Consider the following 16,232-nt stretch of genomic DNA (forward strand, 5'->3'; position numbering starts at 1 on the left):
CGCTGGGGCGCGGAGCGGAGGGGAGCGGGGCTGGGCTGGGCTGTGCCTCGGTGTCTCCGAATCCCCGGCTCCCCAGGCCCGTGCCCCTTGGTCTGGCGGTCGGAGCTCGGCCTCCCTCAGCCCAGCCCCGCGGGGGAGCTGCTTCTCCGTGAGCCGGGTCTCGGCTCTCCCGGCGGGCTCCGTGCCTGAGCGCTGTCCAGGCTGAGCTGTCCAACCCTCCTCGTCAGCCCCCAGGCTGTCATCGCATGGGAACGCTCTGCTCCCGTCCTGCCCGAGCTGGAGCCGCCTCAGGCTGCAGTCCCGCTCGTTCCCCAGGGACCGCACCCCGGCTCCGGGGCACGTTACACCGGAGCGTGACTCACGCTGCTCCAGTGCTTTTCCCATGAAAAAGCCCGTCCTGAGCAGCGGCTCCATCTTCACCTCCCTCCGGTCCTGCTGGTGCACAAACCTGGTGCGTCCAGTTTACAACTACAGCAAGGTTTTGCCTGTCAGGTGCTTTACACGTCATTTATATGGGGAAAAGGAAAGTTGTGTCCTGCTGCGCTACCCTCACCTTTCCACAAACTCAGCAGTATCTGCTGGTGGAGTTCCTGATGGGACAGAGAAAATCCCTGCTGCACCTTGTGAACAGGGCTCAGAGCAGTGATTTCTGCTGTGGGACATTTGCCCAAAGGCAGGAAACGGGACACATTTCTCCTCATGCTGTGGGTTTGGAGCTTGGCTGTGTTGGCACTGAAGCGGGAGAGATCTTGCAGCAAAGGCCTGCAGTTTTATCCAGAGTCTTGCAACTTTATGATCTCAGGGCACTTGCAAGCCAGCCAAGAGAAATAAAAGCTGTGCTGGAGCTGGGATGTTGTTTTCAATGCTAATTCTCACCGTTCCGGAGCCAGCCTGGTGATGGTGGTGCCGCTCCAGGGCGACGATACGTGAGGCCCCTCTTCAGAATGACTCATTTCTAAGTCAGTTACCCGGCACTGCTGCTGACTTTGCTGCTGGCCGCAGCTGTGAAACCCTCAGCTCTGACTCCTGCAGGATCCAGGCCCTGCTCGAGGGGGTCCTGCACAATTCCTCCACTCTCCTCCCGCTGAATCCCGCTGTGTGCCGCTGCTCCGCGCTGTGATCTCCCTGTCCCCCACCTGCGCTCTCGGCTGCAGTGATTCATTGTCTGGAGCCGCTCCGCTTCCCCAAGCAGGGTCACAGCCATCCTCAAGCACAGAGGGCTCTGTGTCAGCCTGCCCAGAACGGGGAGGAGCCAAGGAAAACAAGAAAGCGGGGAAAGAAAAGCACTTTTCCTGTCTGCTCTATCAGAGCTTGCACAGGTTTCTTTGTGGTTTGTTGCTTTCCTGGTACCTGCTGAGGGAATCCCTGCGGAGCTGCACCACAGCTCCAGGAGCTGCGCTGGCTGCGTCCCAGGGCCGCTTGTGGAAGGGTTGATGTTTGACTCTCAGAGCAGAGGGGGCGTGCCTGACCCCCCCTCCTCCTCGGCTCAAGCCCATCCTGTCCCTGGGACTCCGGTTACAGCCCATCCCTGGACTCATCCCAACCAAGCTGTTGCTTTGGCGCAAAGAAAAGTGTCAAAAGAAAAACCTTGGTATAAACGGTTTATGGGCATGCTGCTTTGTGGATTCTGGGGGGAAAGATGTTATTGAGAGCCAGATTTTGAGGCCTGTTAGTTTTTACCTTCTCTAGAGCCCCCAAATATCTGTTGTGCTCCCTGTTTCTCCCAGCCCAGCTCCAACTGGGGACCCATTCCCAGGAAAGCACCCACATCGTGCCGGCAGCAGGGAGCGGATGCAGCTCCCAGGAATGGGATTCAGTGCAGCTTGGTCAGTACCACTGCAGCAGGGTTTCCCAGGCAGGAGAGACCTGGAGAAACCTCTGCCAAACACATTGGGTTTACCCAGCCCCAGCATAAAACATGTTCTCCCCATAACCCTGCTCGAGGTGCAGCCCTCACCCCCCAGATACCCAGCCCAGATCCCTGGGGCCACCCCAGACCCCCAGGCACTTCTTCCCCCTCCTGTGTTCTGCTGCCCATCCCATCCACGTCTCACTGGGACAAGCAGCCACCACAGCACAGGCAGATGCTGGCCCATGAGGTCTGCAGAATCCCAGGGTCACCCCTGCAGGGACAGCAGGGTTTGGGGTCCTGTGACAGCCGGGCTTGCACCCACAGCCAGCACACTCACCCCTGTGCCACATGCTGCCGGTAGCACCGCAGCACCACCAATCCTCTTATGTGGGGCTTTACCAGGATAATCGCATTAAACCTTCCCTTTCGCCGGCACAAACCCAAGACGCGAAGGAGAAAGTGGTGAGGAGCTGACAGAGCAGAGAGCTGAGCTCCTTGATGGGTTGACATCAGAGGTGGGATCCCAGCACAAGACCAAGTCCGGGGCTTCTGTCCATCCCAGGGGATCAGTTCAAGCCACCAAGTCCCTCCCAGTGGGAGGTCAGTGAGGGATCCTGGAGCAACCTGCCAAGGGAAGCGGAGACCCAGAGCCGGTCAGAAAGTTCCCTACCAATCGAACTGAAAACTTTGTCATTCTTGTTTTATTATTGTCATAAACTTCACGTTTTACCACCAGAATGTGGCAGTTGAAAATGATGCATTAACAGGAAACACTTGTCTCTCCTGAGACACGTTTCGCTGTCTCTTGCCCCCAGATAGCCTGTTCCCAGGACTGACGCTTTCCCCACAGAGCTGGAAGTTTGCTCTGATGAACCAGCCTCCCCTACTGAGATATTTTCAGCTGCTTTTCCTAGCCATTCCTCCGAAGGCCCCTCAGACAACCTCTCTTCTCCTGACTTTGTTTATATGCTTTGACTTCTGTTAGGAAACCATCTCCCTACTTCAGCGAGGTTTTATCCAAGTTTCCATATTTAGTTCTTTCAGCTATTCCTGCTCTCTATCCAGCTTTCCCGTGCCCAGCACTTGGACCCGCCGCATCCTGGCTCTCCCCGGTGATCCCTTCCCTTCCCACAGCTGGACTTCCCTTTCCCATCCTCTCTGCACTGTGGGTGCCCATTGAGCACCCAACTCACCAACCCACCCTGGGGACACTGGCCCCGAACAGCCCAGGCCCTGACCCCACCACAGGGGCTCTGCCCATGGGGACCGGGTGGTTCCCTGCACGGGTGGGCCCGCGGCACGATGAGGATGGGAGCCCATCGCTGGGGAATCCAAGCCCAGAGGTGGTTTAGGGAGGGACAGAGTTAAAGGCAGTGAAGGAGGATTTCCTCCCAGCACGTGGCTCCTTGTCAGCCTCAGAGGCAAGACAGGGAAAGCGCTGGAGGAATTTACCACGAGTGAAGAGATGCTGCTGAGAGGGAAAGGAGTGTTTGTGTGCGGGGAGCCAAGGTGAGTCCAAGGGCAGCGGGAGAACTGGGGCTGCCTCTGCTCCAACTTCTTCCTTCAGAAGGAGCCAGGGCCACCCTCTGCTCCGGTGGCAGCTGAAGGGGCCGGAGGTGGCAGGTTCCTGTGTTCCCAAAGGAGCAGGAGCTGAGCAGGGACCGGCAGCAGCGCTTCAGGCCTGGCTGGGGGCTCCCGCTGCCCTGTGGACAGCCTTGGGGTCCGGGTGATGGGCCTTGGGTCCGGCCAGCAGCTCTTGGGGTCCAGTTGGTGGGAGAAGGGTCAGGGTGGCAGCTCGTGGAGTCCAGCTGATGGGTGCAGTGTCTGGCCGGCTCCTGGGGTCTGGCCCATGGCCGTGAGGTGCAGCTCTTGGTGTCTGTTTGATGGGCTCAGGGTGAAGCTGGAGGCTCGGGGGTGCGCCTGGCAGGTGCAGGCTGCAGCCGCCAGCCCTCGGGATGCATTGATGGCTGCGCTGTCCGGACCTTGGCTTTGGGGTCGAGCTGGCAGCTCCTGGTGTGCCCCTGCGGGAGCGGGTGCAGGCGGCAGCCCCCGGCCGCGCTCTCGGGGGGACGCCGGCCCCTCTCCGCCGTCGCCCGTCGGGGCCGGGCCCGGGGCTCCCCCGCCCGCCGCTCCCAGCAGCCCGCCGGGGCCGAGGGGAGGAGCGGGCACGGGCGGCGGCGGCGGCAGCGGTGAGTGAGTGCCCGCGGCGGCGGAGCGGGGTTGGCGCTCCCGGAGCCCGGCGCGGCCGCGGCACCGGCTGGGTCCGGCGGGGAGCGGGGCCGCACCTGCCCCGAGCATCCCCCGGGAGCGGGGGAGGAGGCGATTCCGGGGATGCCGTCGCGGCTGCGGTACCACGAGGAGCGGGATGGGAGCGCCGGGGATCGGGGGGGGGCGAGGGAACCCGACCCCCGGTGGGACAGCCCCGGTGCTCCCGCTGCACCCCACGGCTGCGGGCAGGGCGCACCCGGGACCCCTAAAACACTCCCCAGGCTGCAGCCGGGACGGGAACACCCCCAGAACATCACTGCACTGCGAGCATGGGGGCTGCGGCTGCGCTCCCCCAGTCCCCAAGGGCTCCCCGGTTGGGTGCTGCCGGGGCCGGTTCGCCCGCCCCCCCCCCCCCCCCCCCCCCCCCTCCCGGCTCGGGGCAGCGATTCCCAGGCAGCGGCTCGGGAACGGGAGCTCTTTCCCGTGCCATCCATCATCCCCGCTGAAAGCCCTTTGACGTCAACCCCGTCCCGTGCACGCTGGGGAACCGGGGGTCGGAACCGGTGAAACGGGGGGGTCCTGCTTTGGGGAAGTGGCACCGAGCAGCCAGCGCTCACCTCTCCAGCCGGTGGTTTCGGCCACGGCTTTGGCTCGGCTTGGTCCATGATCCATGATGCTTCGGGCAGGTGCTGTAGGGAAATCCAGGACAGAACTGGTGAGGAGGAGTGAAACGATGCCCTGGGATGGGCAGAGGGGCTGCGCTGCTCCCTGCATACTACAGCCGGGGCTATTACAGTGGGTGGGGAGAAGCCTGAGAGCAGCGTGGGCATCGCTTATTCCAGCTGTAGGGAAGCACTGGGGTGGGCATGGGCCTGGCCAGCCACAACAGTCCCTAAAGCCAGGGCCACTCGTGGGTGCTCACGTTGAGCTGCAGAGGTGTCCCCGTGGGAAGTGGTGGCCGTGCTGGGCTCTGTGATGGCCAGTGCCTGCTCCTGGGGGTCCGGGCAGGACAGCGAGCAGCCCTTGGAGGCTGAGCAAAGCCCTTGGCCCTGGGCTGAGTCGCATCACTTGGTGCACAGGGAACATCCCGTGGGGCTGTGCTGCTCATTGCCTTAATGTGCTGAGAGCAGGAGCCTGCAGGACCCCTAGGGCCACAGCACGAGGATGGGCTTTGCTTGTGGGCCGTCCCTGCACTGTGGGACGCGGGGCTGCCTGCCCAAACAGTGCCCGAGCCAGGTAGGGGCTGCTCCCACGCCTCTTGTCAGGCCCCAGCTCAAACATGTCCCTGTTTCCCCCTACAGCAGCACCCCTCGGAAGCCAGCCCTTGTGCTGCGCTCACATCTCTCCTGAAGAGCGCTGTACATGCTCCAGCACCCTTTGTGAGGGCAAACTCCTGCCACCTCCCATGTCCCAGGTGCTCCTCTCTGCAGTCACAGCGCTCCCAGGCTCGTTTCATCCCCATTTTCAGCCCCATCCTCACAGCACCGGTCACAATAACCTTTACGGGATATGGACAGGGGATGATGAGATCACAGCATCTTGGTCTGCTTCTTCCATGGCTCCTTGCATCCCAAGGCAAGGGGCAAATCCCCCCCCAGTTTCCCCACATAGTCCAGCTTCATCCTCCCACAGGTTCTGCTGCCCCTCAAGCTGAGCCAACCGGTGCCACCGAGCCCTCCACCGGCTCTCTGCTGCTCTCACTGCAGCACAGCCTACGGGAAGCATCACACTGATGTAAGAGACACTTTAAAGTTAGGAAAATGCCTAATTTTCCTGCCTGTGAAGCCCAGGCCGTGTGGCACAGTCTCCTCGCATCCATTTCAACTCACTCCAAATGTTCTGTCACAGCACCTCAAATAGCAGGAAACAGGCTGCTGTAGTAATGACTTGAAAGTGCTTCCGTGCAGGATTGACAGCCCTGCTGCCACTGTGCTCACTGCCTGCCAGGCCCACGGCTCCCAGTGCTGGACCATGGTGGGAGCCTCCCGGCTCCTCACCCTTCCTGCAGACAAAGGAACTCCAGAGCTGGAGTCCTCAGCCTGCATGTGGGGACTTGCACCTATTTTAGTTGTTGGGTGGTGAGTGACGCGCTCCAGGGTCCCATCATCCCATCCTGCTGCTCTGCCAGGGATGTGGGTGCCGGTGCTGCTCCAGCCACGGGCAGTGCCAGGCTCCCGCTGTCTCTTGGCATCGCTCCGGCTCACAGAAGCCTTCCCACAGCAAGTTTTCTGCTTAAGAAGCTTTGCTGGAATAGTGCTGTCTTAGCATTTAAAAAGCAACTTTTTCTGCAAACAGCCTGGTCCACCCTGACTCCCACTGGGAGCAAGCTGGGACCTGCGGCTGGACGTGTGCTGGGCAGCGCAATTGGACCTGGTCAGGCAGAGTCAGGGCTGCTGGCACCAAGCTACGATGGGGCCACATTTATCATCCTGTGATGGACGTGCAGCTGGGGAGATGGAGGGTGGTGGTGGTTTCAGTCACCCATTCTGGAGCTGCAGGTCCTGGGTGCCTGCAGTGTTGGGCACCTCTGCTGCGGGCAGGCTCCAGTGACCACAGTGCCTTAATGGGACCCCGAAAGGACCCCAGAGCTCTCAACCCCTGAAAGGTGAAGAGAGATTTGCAGGTGCAGAAAGGGGAGGGAAAGAGGGGGCTGGTGGAAGGAGAGTGGATGCTCTCTCCAAGAGGAGGATGCCGGTAGGAGCAGTGGAAAGCAGGAGCTGACAGCAGCCGTTCCCCTGGAGGAAGCAGCTCCATGCAATATTGATGGGATTCACACACACAGACAAGCTGTGTGAGCTGCATTGCAGAGCTTGGAGCCGTGCAGCCGGGAAGGCAGCAGCTGCTGGGAAACGGGAAGAGCTCCTTCCCACAGCCCCTCCGTGCTGGGGAGAGCTGCACCAGCCCCAGCGTGGCAGTGCAGGGCAGGCACGAGGCTGAGCCCAGGAGATCCCATCCCTGGTCCATACTGGGGGGCACCAATGGCCCTGGGCTGGTTTCCTACGTCCCCACTGCCTCCCCATGGAAGTGGCCCAGTTCTCAGGGCCGCACGCCTGCAGCATCACGCTACCCAAGGCTGCTGCTGGTGGTGGCCATGTGCCTGCTCGGGCACGTCCCCAGCAAGGTTCTGCTCCCTCCCAAGCTCCGCATCATGGCCAGAACCAGCACCAGGGTGCAGCCAACACAGAGGCACCGAGCTCTGCCCTGCAGGAGCCTGTCCCTGCCACGTGCCTGTGGGATGGGGCTGGACAACCAGGGATGTGCCAGTGCTTGCTTCAGTGCCATGAGCCCTCGTTGCCAGACAGGTGACCTGGCAGAGCTGCCCGTCCCTCGCCGCAGATTTTGCTTGGTGGCTTTTGCTCCTCTGATGCTTTTTCGTTGCCTTGGAAACGATGGGATTCGGTGCAGATCTGATTTAACCGGGCGGCAGACGTCACACAGGGAAAGGGACGGTGTCAGGGACATAGTCGTGGGCGTCTCAGAGGCCCCAGGATCAGGCCACCAGGCAGGGGCACGTGTGTGCCACCAGCTCCCATATCCATCCTCCCACCCGGTGAAAGATGGCCACGAGGTGGGTGCAGGAAGGTGCCCTGTTCCTGCCTGTCCTGCCTGGAGGGACTCAGTTCCCTGTCCCACTGCTCCCGGATGGAGCCAGGAGCATCACTGCAGCTGGAGTGGAGGTGACAATGAGTTACCGTGGCCAAGATGCATCTGGACACAGTAGGGATGAGGAGGACACCTGCTCCTGCATGGGACAGTTGGTTCTTCTGTGGCATCGAGGTGCTGGAGATGCGCACACAGGGCTGCAGCTCCGGTGGTCCTTGCTCTGGGTCCCAGTGGTGCTCCCAGTCCATCCTATGCCCAGGAGCAGTGCAGGGGAGAGCAGCTGGAGCAGAAAGGCTGCTCAGACCTGACCTGCTCCTGGGCTTGAGGAGCACCATCCCACTGCTTATCCTGGAAGAGAGGTGATGCATTGCTTGTGTTGCTGGAGGAGCTGCTCGCCATGAAGCCATCTCTCAGCCCTTAGGGACACCCACAGGCCACAACATCAGACCCTGTCACTACATCCCACCAGCAGGTCTAGGGGGAGGAACCAAGCTCTTCAACCACAGCAGCACTTCCCATGCCAGTGGATATCATCCAGCTGCCTCAGACACACCGCTAAGCTCCTCTTTTCCTACAGATGGAGCCTATTTGGACCCATCCTTTCCACAGAGGTTGTGCAGGAACTTTAGTGTTGTGTCTGCAGCAAGCGTCAGCCAGAATCACTGCTATAACCTGCCTGAGCAATGAGATGCTCAGCTCCAGTAGCTGGAGTTGCAAGTTCTCAGCTCACGTGCCCTGATTTATACCTCTTGCTGGGCAATTAAATCTCTATGAGCAGCTGCCTATCAAACCTGGAGCAATTAATGAGCATTAAGTACTTTTAGGGAAATAACCCCTTGCTTTACTTGCTAATATCAAGGAGGAACACATGCTTGTGAGCAGTGCTGCTGCTTGCCCAGGGTGCTGTGCCCTGCTCAGGACTGGCAGGCCCCACAGCAGCAGCCATAGGGAGCTTCTCTTCCCCCCAAACCGATGATTTTAGGTCCTACCTGCTCCAGATGTCAGCAGCATTGCAGTGCTCTCCCTCCCTGCTGGAGGCTGCCCCGCTGCTGGGGCTTTTAGACCCCATCTCTGCGTGGGAACACTGACCTGGAGGGCTTTGAGGGAGCACAGAGCTCCCAAACTCCCTCTGCCTCCTTCCCCTGCAAGCCACCAGCTCAACCAGCCCCACCATTCTCATTTATCACCTCATCCTCCTCCTCAACCCACCTGTGTGTGGGCTCCCGCTGGGCTCCTCCCTCCTTCCCCAGGGCCTTTGCCAAAACACCCGATTTTTTGTAGAATCATGGAATGGTTTGGGTTGAAGGAACCTCAAAGCCCATCCAACTCCAACCCCTGCCACAGGCAGGGACCCCTTCCACTGGAGCAGCTTGCTCCAAGCCCCTGTGTCCAACCTGGCCTTGAACACTGCCAGGGATGGGGCAGCCACAGCTTCTCTGGGCACCCTGTGCCAGCGCCTCAGCACCCTCACAAGGAAGAGCTTCTGCTTTATCTCTAACCTTCCCCTGTTTCAGTTTGAACTCGTTACCCCTTGTCCTGTCACTCCAGTCCCTGATGAAGAGTCCATCCCCAGGATCCCTATAGCCCCCTTCAGACACTGGAAGCTGCTCTAAGGTCTCTACGCAGCTTGTCTTCTCCAGGCTGAACAGCCCCAGTGTTCTCAGCCTGGCTCCATACGGGAGGTGCTCCAGCCCCTGAGCATCCTCATGGCTTCCTCTGGACTTGCTCCAATAGCTCCATGTCCTTCTTATGTTGAAGACACCAGAACTGCACCCCTTGCTGCAAGTGGGGTCTCATGAGGGCAGAGCAGAGGGGCAGGATCACCCCCTTCAACCTGCTGGTCACCCTCCTTTTGATGCAGCCCAGGATATGGTTGGTTTCTGGGCTCAAGCACGCACTGAAGCCAGCTCATGCTCAGTTTCCCATCAATCAACACCTCCAAGTCCTTCTTCTCAGGCTGCTCGTTACTGGTCTCCAGTTTTCCCATCAATACTTTGCCCCTCATGTCTATTTCAGTGGGACATTTGGGGCTCTTACAGCCCTGCATTGTTGCTCACTACACGCAGCTGCAGAGGCCCTCCAGTCACTGGAATGCACCAGTCCCTGGGGTCCCCTGTGACCCCCAACCCTCCATGTCCTGCTCCCCACTTTTCCCAGCCCCACCATCACCCGGCAGGTCCATGTTGTCCAGTTGGAGGGACCCAGCAGGGTCATTGGGCACCCAAAGCCCTGCACAGGGATGTCCCCAGCCCGGGCGAGGTGCATCCCACCCCGCTGGACCCCTCTGCCCGTGCTGGGGCCAGGAGGAGAACTGGGTCAGGGATGTAACCATGGAGATGCTGGAGGAGATGCTGGAGGAGATGCTGAAGCAGCGGCACAGCCCCGCTCTCCGGAACCCTTTAAAGATTAACCAGCCCCGTCACCTCCGTCTCCGGCCGGGGATGGGTTCTGGAGCTGAGCCTCGGCGGGGACAGCGCTGCCCGCTCCTCCCGCACGGCCGCAGGGCGGTAAGGTGCCTCCCTCCCCTTTGCCTTTGAGTGCCGGTGTGGGGAGGGCAGGGTCCAGCCCCGGCCGCCTCCAGGGGCTCGGGGGCCGCAGCAGCGATTGCAGTGCAACAGGGAGCACGTTTTGCTGCCGGTTGTGCACCGGCGCCAGGCGCTGGCTGCGGGCAGGGGGGGATGCTACAGCCATGACAGCGCTGCCGGGTGCTCCCGGCGGCTCCGTGCATCCCACCCCCATCCCGGCCCGCTCCGGAGCCGGGGCCGGCTCGCTGGGGACCGCGGTGCTCGGGGCCGTGTCCCGGGAGGACGGTGCGCGGTTTCGGTAAGCGCCGGTGGCTCGGGATGCGTGTCCGTGGTGGGGAAGGAGGGGACGTGCATGAGAGCCCGCTGCCGCGGGAGCCGCGCGGCCGCGCCGAGAGCCCCGGTGTCGTGCAATATAGAGATAAATAAAATAGAGAGCCGGGGTGATGGGAAGCGGGTGGATTCCCTGGATCCCCCACCCGCTGCTGGGGCAGGGAGCAGGGGCAGCCCTAGGATGGCTGTGCCAGCCGGGAATGCTGTTGCGGTGCCGAGGCCGGCTCGGTGCTGGGAGCCACGGGCTCTGGTGCTTGGGCACGGTCTTGGCCAAGCTCATCCCGGCAGCGAGCGCTGGCACCTCCTTGATCTCCCCATCCTGCACCCACCAGCAGCAGGTTGTGGTGGGAGAATAGGCGGTAAAACCATGGGCATGGGAAAGAGCATCCTGTGGGTTGAGGAGCGTGAGGGCCGCATCCTTTGCGGTGGCTTATCCGTGCGTGTGATGCATTGGAAATGATCCCATTAGCGCTCCGCTCTCCTCATCTAATTTGCTTCCACCAGAGCCCGGTGCTCTCCTGGCAGCTGAAGCGCCAGAGGGGAAAACAGCAGCAGGAGCCCTTTGTGTTTCCTGGCCGGGGCTGGGATGTGCCGCAGCTTTCCTTGCTGGAACACCGCTTGGGGAGGCCTGAGCCAGGTGCTGCACCCGCCGGGCCCCATGCAAAGGGCTGCGTGTTTCCTTAGGCACTGCCTAACGCCAGGCTTGCAGGTGGGGAAACTGAGGCACGGGGTAGGGAAGAGGCGTGGAACATGGGGAGCGCTGAGCTGTGCTTGGGGCAGCGGGTGGGATCCATTCCCTGCAGCAGGAGCTTCCTAGAGAAAATCCCCCCTTGTGAGGGGCTGCAGCAGGTTTGGAGCCCGGAGGGGGCTGGAGAGTGGCCCTGGGCATCAGAAAATGCTCATCCCAAAGGGCCTGGTTCTTCCTCGAGCAGGCGCTGAGCACAGGACAAGTGCTGCTGGCTGCTCTCGCCTGGCCCCGCTGGCCATGGGCACACGCTGTGTGGGATGGCTCCAAGCGGGCGCTTGGCCCTCAGCAACGGCTTTGTCCAAAGGGCCCAAACCCTCGGGGCAGAGCTTGTTCAGCAGCAAATGGAACGTGTGCACAGGAGGGGAGCGTGTGCTGCTGCTGGGGGCACCCCAAATCCCACTGGATCGATCCAGGGTCCTACTCAGCACCGAGCACCAACGGGGATGAGGAATGGAAGCGGTGCCTGAAGGAGCCTGGGCAGAGAGGGAGAGAAAACACCAACCAGGAGGGAAACGTGCGCTGGGTGCTGCTCTCTGGGAGCCCATCAATGATGGCAATGACTGATTACTAATTGCCCCTGTTACATCCGTCCTGTAACTGATAAATCCATGAGCTCAACAGTGCTGGAGCTGAGCCCACGGCTCCCCTCAGGGACTGTGCCCCTGTGAAGCTCCTTTTCTGGGTGGCAAGGGGCAGCAGAAGCCCCCTCCTTGCCCTGCTCCCCCATTCCCATCACTCATCCCTGCATTCGCAGCCATCTCTCTTGAAAGAGAAATGTTTTTCCAGGCGCTGCCTCCATCCATTATCATAAACTGGCTTCACTTGGCCTGGAGTTAATAATTCACCTTTCTTCAGAAGATGGATGCTCCCCTCCCACTGGAGTTTAAATATTCATGGAGAAGGGAAGGCAGCAGCTGCGGGAGGTCTGGCTGTACCTGAGCCTCAACGTCCCCTCCTTCCTCTGCTCACCGGGCATCACGGGCTGATGGGGGTTCCTGCACCCATGGGTGGGGAAAAATGGTCCCAATGGGTCGTGATGCCGGAATTCCATGGCTTTGTCCCCCCCTGTCTCCCCCGCAGCTGATCCCTGCCAGTGGCTGACCATGTTCAACGGGGATGCGGCCGCCGGCGTGGGCAGGAGCGTGGTGCGCAGCTCCAGCATCAGCGGCGAGATGTACAGTGCCGAGAAGAGCGCGCGCGGCAGCGCCGACGCCGGCACCGCCGGCACCACCAGCAAGAAGCGGCGCTCCAGCCTCGGCGCCAAGATGGTGGCCATCGTGGGGCTGTCCCAGTGGAGCAAGAGCACGCTGCAGCTGAACCAGACCGGTGAGCGCTGCCCCCCCCGCCCCGGGCCCCTCAGCCCCTGGCACAGTCCCGGCTGCCCAGAGCTACCATGGAACCAACTGGGCCGGGAAGACCTTTAAGGTCAAGTCCAACCCTTGCCCCAGCACTGCCAAGGCCACCACTAACCCATGGCACTGAGGGCATCATCTACACAGTGTGTGGACACTTGCACGCTCTGTGTCTGATGAAGGCACCTAAACTTGCCCGTTGGAACCCCTTCCCTGGCACACCAGCACTTCTCCAGGTGCCAAAACCATTTGCAGACCTGAGGTGGGGAGGTTGTCTGCTCTGGCCTCAGCTCCCCCTCCTCCCGGTAACAGCCATTCCTGGCCACAGGCACGGAGGGATCTCGGAGAAAGGACTTGTCAAACAGCCTGGCTCTGGGAAACATTTAAGTGCTTAAAATAGCTTTTTAAAGGGCGCGGGAAGCGAAAGCTCAGTTTAGTGCCGGCTTTTCCTCTTCTGCTTTGTTATTCCCCTTCTTGTTGGCATTTTGTGATTGGGAAATGTCCTATAAAGAGAGGAGGTAAAATCTGGAGCCCTCCAGCCTTGCACGTCCAAGGTGCTTCTGAAGGGGTATCATTGTCCCCCAAACCCAAGCAAGAAGTGATGGAGCCAGGCAGGACCCAGGGAGGGCAGAGCCGGGAGGCCCCTGCTGTGGGTACCCAGAGGAGCAGCACCCACTCTGGGGGGGCTCCCAGGACCAGAAAATCACTTCCACGGGGGCAGCCCTGAATGTGGAGACAAACCCGCCTGCCCCAGAGCACCACGGCACCGGCACACACAGGCTCACACGGCAAGAGTTGGGGCTGCCGGCGGTGCCAGGGGGGATGCTCGTGCCACACTCCTCCTCCTGCCATCTGCCACCGCGTGGGACGTGCGGCATTGGGGACAATGTGACTGCGGGAGAAAGGGAGACATCAGTGTTGGGGCTGTGCCTGCTTCTGGCTTTGAGGGTGCCGGTCCCCACTGGCACAGGGACATGGGCACACGTTGATGGGGCTGCTGGAGGCCAGGCGGTGAGATGCAGTGGGCTGTACCAGGGAGCAGCACACGGGGATGCTCTGGCCATACACAGTGCTCCGGTTCTTGTGCCTGCTTTGATGGGTCTGGGTGCAGCCGGCGCTGCCCAGGCTCACCCCTGCCTTGATTCCAGAGGGTGGTCCCAAAAAGCTGCGCAGCAACATCCGGAGGAGCACGGAGACTGGCATTGCGGTGGAGATGAGGACCAGGATCACCCGGCAGGGCAGCCGGGAGTCCACTGACGGCAGCACCAACAGCAACAGCTCCGACGGCACGTAAGGCACCGCGGGGTGACAGGGGCTGGGGATCCCACTGCAGCCCCGGCTGCCCGACGCTCCATGAATCCCTCTGCTCTCCCTGGCACAGGTTCATCTTCCCCACGACCCGGCTGGGTGCCGAGAGCCAGTTCAGTGACTTCCTGGATGGGCTGGGGCCGGGCCAGCTGGTGGGACGGCAGACACTGGCCACGCCACCCATGGGTGAGCCAAGGGGTCCCAAATCCAGCCCCACGGAGCTGGGCAGTGCATGAGGATGCTCCAGTGAGGGGGAGCAAAGTGGCTGGTGGGATGTGACCATGGGGGTGGGTGCCGAATGCGTCTTGTCCCTCCTCCTAGGCGATGTCCACGTTGGCATGGCTGACCGCAACGGGCAGCTGGAGGTGGAGGTGATCCAGGCAAGGGGACTTATCCCGAAGATGGGCTCCAAGTCCATCCCTGGTAGGTGCATGGGAAGGGAGTGGGTGCGGGATGGAGGGGGAATGATGGGGACGGGATCAGTGCTGGGACCACACCGGAGCCTGCTCTCAGCTGGTGTCTGTCACCCGTTTCCCCATGCAGCCACCTACGTCAAGGTTTACCTGCTGGAGAACGGCATCTGCCTGGCCAAGAAGAAGACCAAGGTGGTGAAGAAGACCTGCGACCCCTCGTACCAGCAGCCTCTGCTCTTTGAGGAGAGCCCCCAGGGCAAAGTCCTGCAGGTGATGAACTCCCCCCGCACAGCTCCCTGGGGGGGGGGGGGGGTGGTATGAGGCAAGGGCAGGGTGTAGGAACCCAGCATCCTCATTGCTGTTCTTCAGCCTCCCTGCTCCCATCATGGCCGGTCCTTCGTGCTTGGACATGCCGAGTTTGCCAAGATTTCCTCAAAATCCCCACCCGCTGAGCAGTGCCCCCAATGCCTTCTCTGCCCCACAGGTGATCGTCTGGGGAGATTATGGGCGCATGGACCACAAGTGCTTCATGGGGATGGCGCAGATCATCCTGGAGGAGCTGGATCTCTCCAGCGCAGTCGTGGGCTGGTACAAACTCTTCCCCACCTCCTCGCTGGCTGACCCCAGCATTGGTCCCCTGACGCGCCGCCTCTCCCAGTCCTCCCTGGAGAGCTCCACCAGCCCCTCCTGCCCATAGGGGCCGGTTGGTGGGGGAGGCTGGGAGGGGAAGGGAGCCCCTGCCCCAGCAGAACTGTCACTGGATGCTGTAAATATCCTGGTCCTCCCCCACCCTTTTTCTTTCTCTCTTTTCCACCCTCCCTCCCTGCTCCCCACACGCTCCTCCCTGAGCACATCCCGGGATGTTGGAGATGGCCGAGGGCCGAGCGCTTTGAGGCAGGGGGAAGGAGAAGCAAACCCCCCCCTCCATGATGCAGACCAAGGGCTGCGGCTGCTGTCCCATCCCAGGACTGTTCCTGCACCTCCTCCCGTTGGGCAGGACTCAGAGCGATGTGGTTCTGTCCTGCCCACCCGGCGGGAGCATCTCGGGCCGCTCCATCCAGCGCTGCTGGAGCAGTGCAGTGATGGGGTTTCTTTTCCCTGGATTCCATTCCCTGCCTCGGAGGCAAAGCTCTTCAAAGAGGAAAACAAGCACTCGGAAAGAAATCCAACTCAGCACTACTTTTGTTTTCCAAGGAATGTAGCATCTTCTATTATGTAGCTTGCCACGTGCTGACACACACTCACTTCTCTGCAATATCCAAGAGGCTCCGGACTGACCGGACACATCTGCCAGTCACTTCCCATTTGTTGGTTTTCTGACATGAATCCCACGACACGAACAAGCACTTCTGTGGCCACTTTGCTTTATTTCTGATTGTTTTGTTTCTGGTAGTAGCATGTAGCCTGTGACCAGTGACATTGCCAAAGCAAGAGAGAAGAGAAGGTGCACTCACCTCACCTGAGCACACGCTGGTTTTCTCCTCGTGTTTCTCCACTGACCCTGGTCTTGTACGGCCAAAGCAAGACCTAAACTGTAAACTCTGCAATGCCTCACGTGAAAATTCGAGTCAGGAGAAGGTGACCCAATGGAGCAGGAGCTCTGTGATGTGGTCTATCGCCTGCCTCCCAGCCCCTTCCTCCTGTGAGGTCTGGGATGCTGTCGCTGGGTCCAGGATGTTCTCCTTGGCTCTGGGATGCTCCTCTTGGGTCCAGGATGCCCTCCTCAATACTTGAATTCCAAGTAGGAGCTGAGGGTTTACCAGACCCTGGAGCCAGCCCTTTCTCTAACTCTCAACTTGTTGGTACACTACAGGGGAACATCTCAACAGCATCTTCTGCTGATCTGGAATTAGGGTGACTGAGAGGTTACGAACAAAGGACTGGATGCTTGGA

General features: G+C 60.8%; 1 protein-coding gene across 4 annotated transcripts; it reads left to right on the forward strand.

Annotated features, from left to right (window-relative positions):
• The first annotated feature begins 1,637 nt into the window (after nt 1-1,637).
• On the forward strand, nt 1,638-15,071 carry RIMS3 (regulating synaptic membrane exocytosis 3). 4 transcript variants are annotated; one of them, XM_057403452.1, is made up of 7 exons: nt 1,638-3,361; nt 12,347-12,592; nt 13,767-13,908; nt 14,000-14,112; nt 14,248-14,349; nt 14,470-14,609; nt 14,824-15,071. In XM_057403452.1, the coding sequence occupies exons 2-7, from the start codon at nt 12,370-12,372 to the stop codon at nt 15,034-15,036; spliced, it is 933 nt and encodes a 310-aa protein (XP_057259435.1). In that variant the 5' UTR covers nt 1,638-3,361; nt 12,347-12,369; the 3' UTR covers nt 15,037-15,071. The 4 variants fall into 4 exon arrangements, with proteins under 4 accessions (XP_057259435.1, XP_057259439.1, XP_057259437.1 ...); XM_057403456.1 differs by lacking the exon at nt 1,638-3,361 and adding an exon at nt 4,007-4,041; XM_057403454.1 differs by lacking the exon at nt 1,638-3,361 and adding an exon at nt 9,997-10,170.
• Nucleotides 15,072-16,232: the final 1,161 nt, after the last annotated feature.

Source organism: Pezoporus wallicus, unplaced genomic scaffold (genome assembly GCF_028554395.1).
Source record: "Pezoporus wallicus isolate ANWC-B61680 ecotype Strahan unplaced genomic scaffold, APGP_CSIRO_Pwel_v1 contig_8232, whole genome shotgun sequence".
Taxonomy (NCBI): Eukaryota; Metazoa; Chordata; class Aves; order Psittaciformes; family Psittacidae; genus Pezoporus; species Pezoporus wallicus.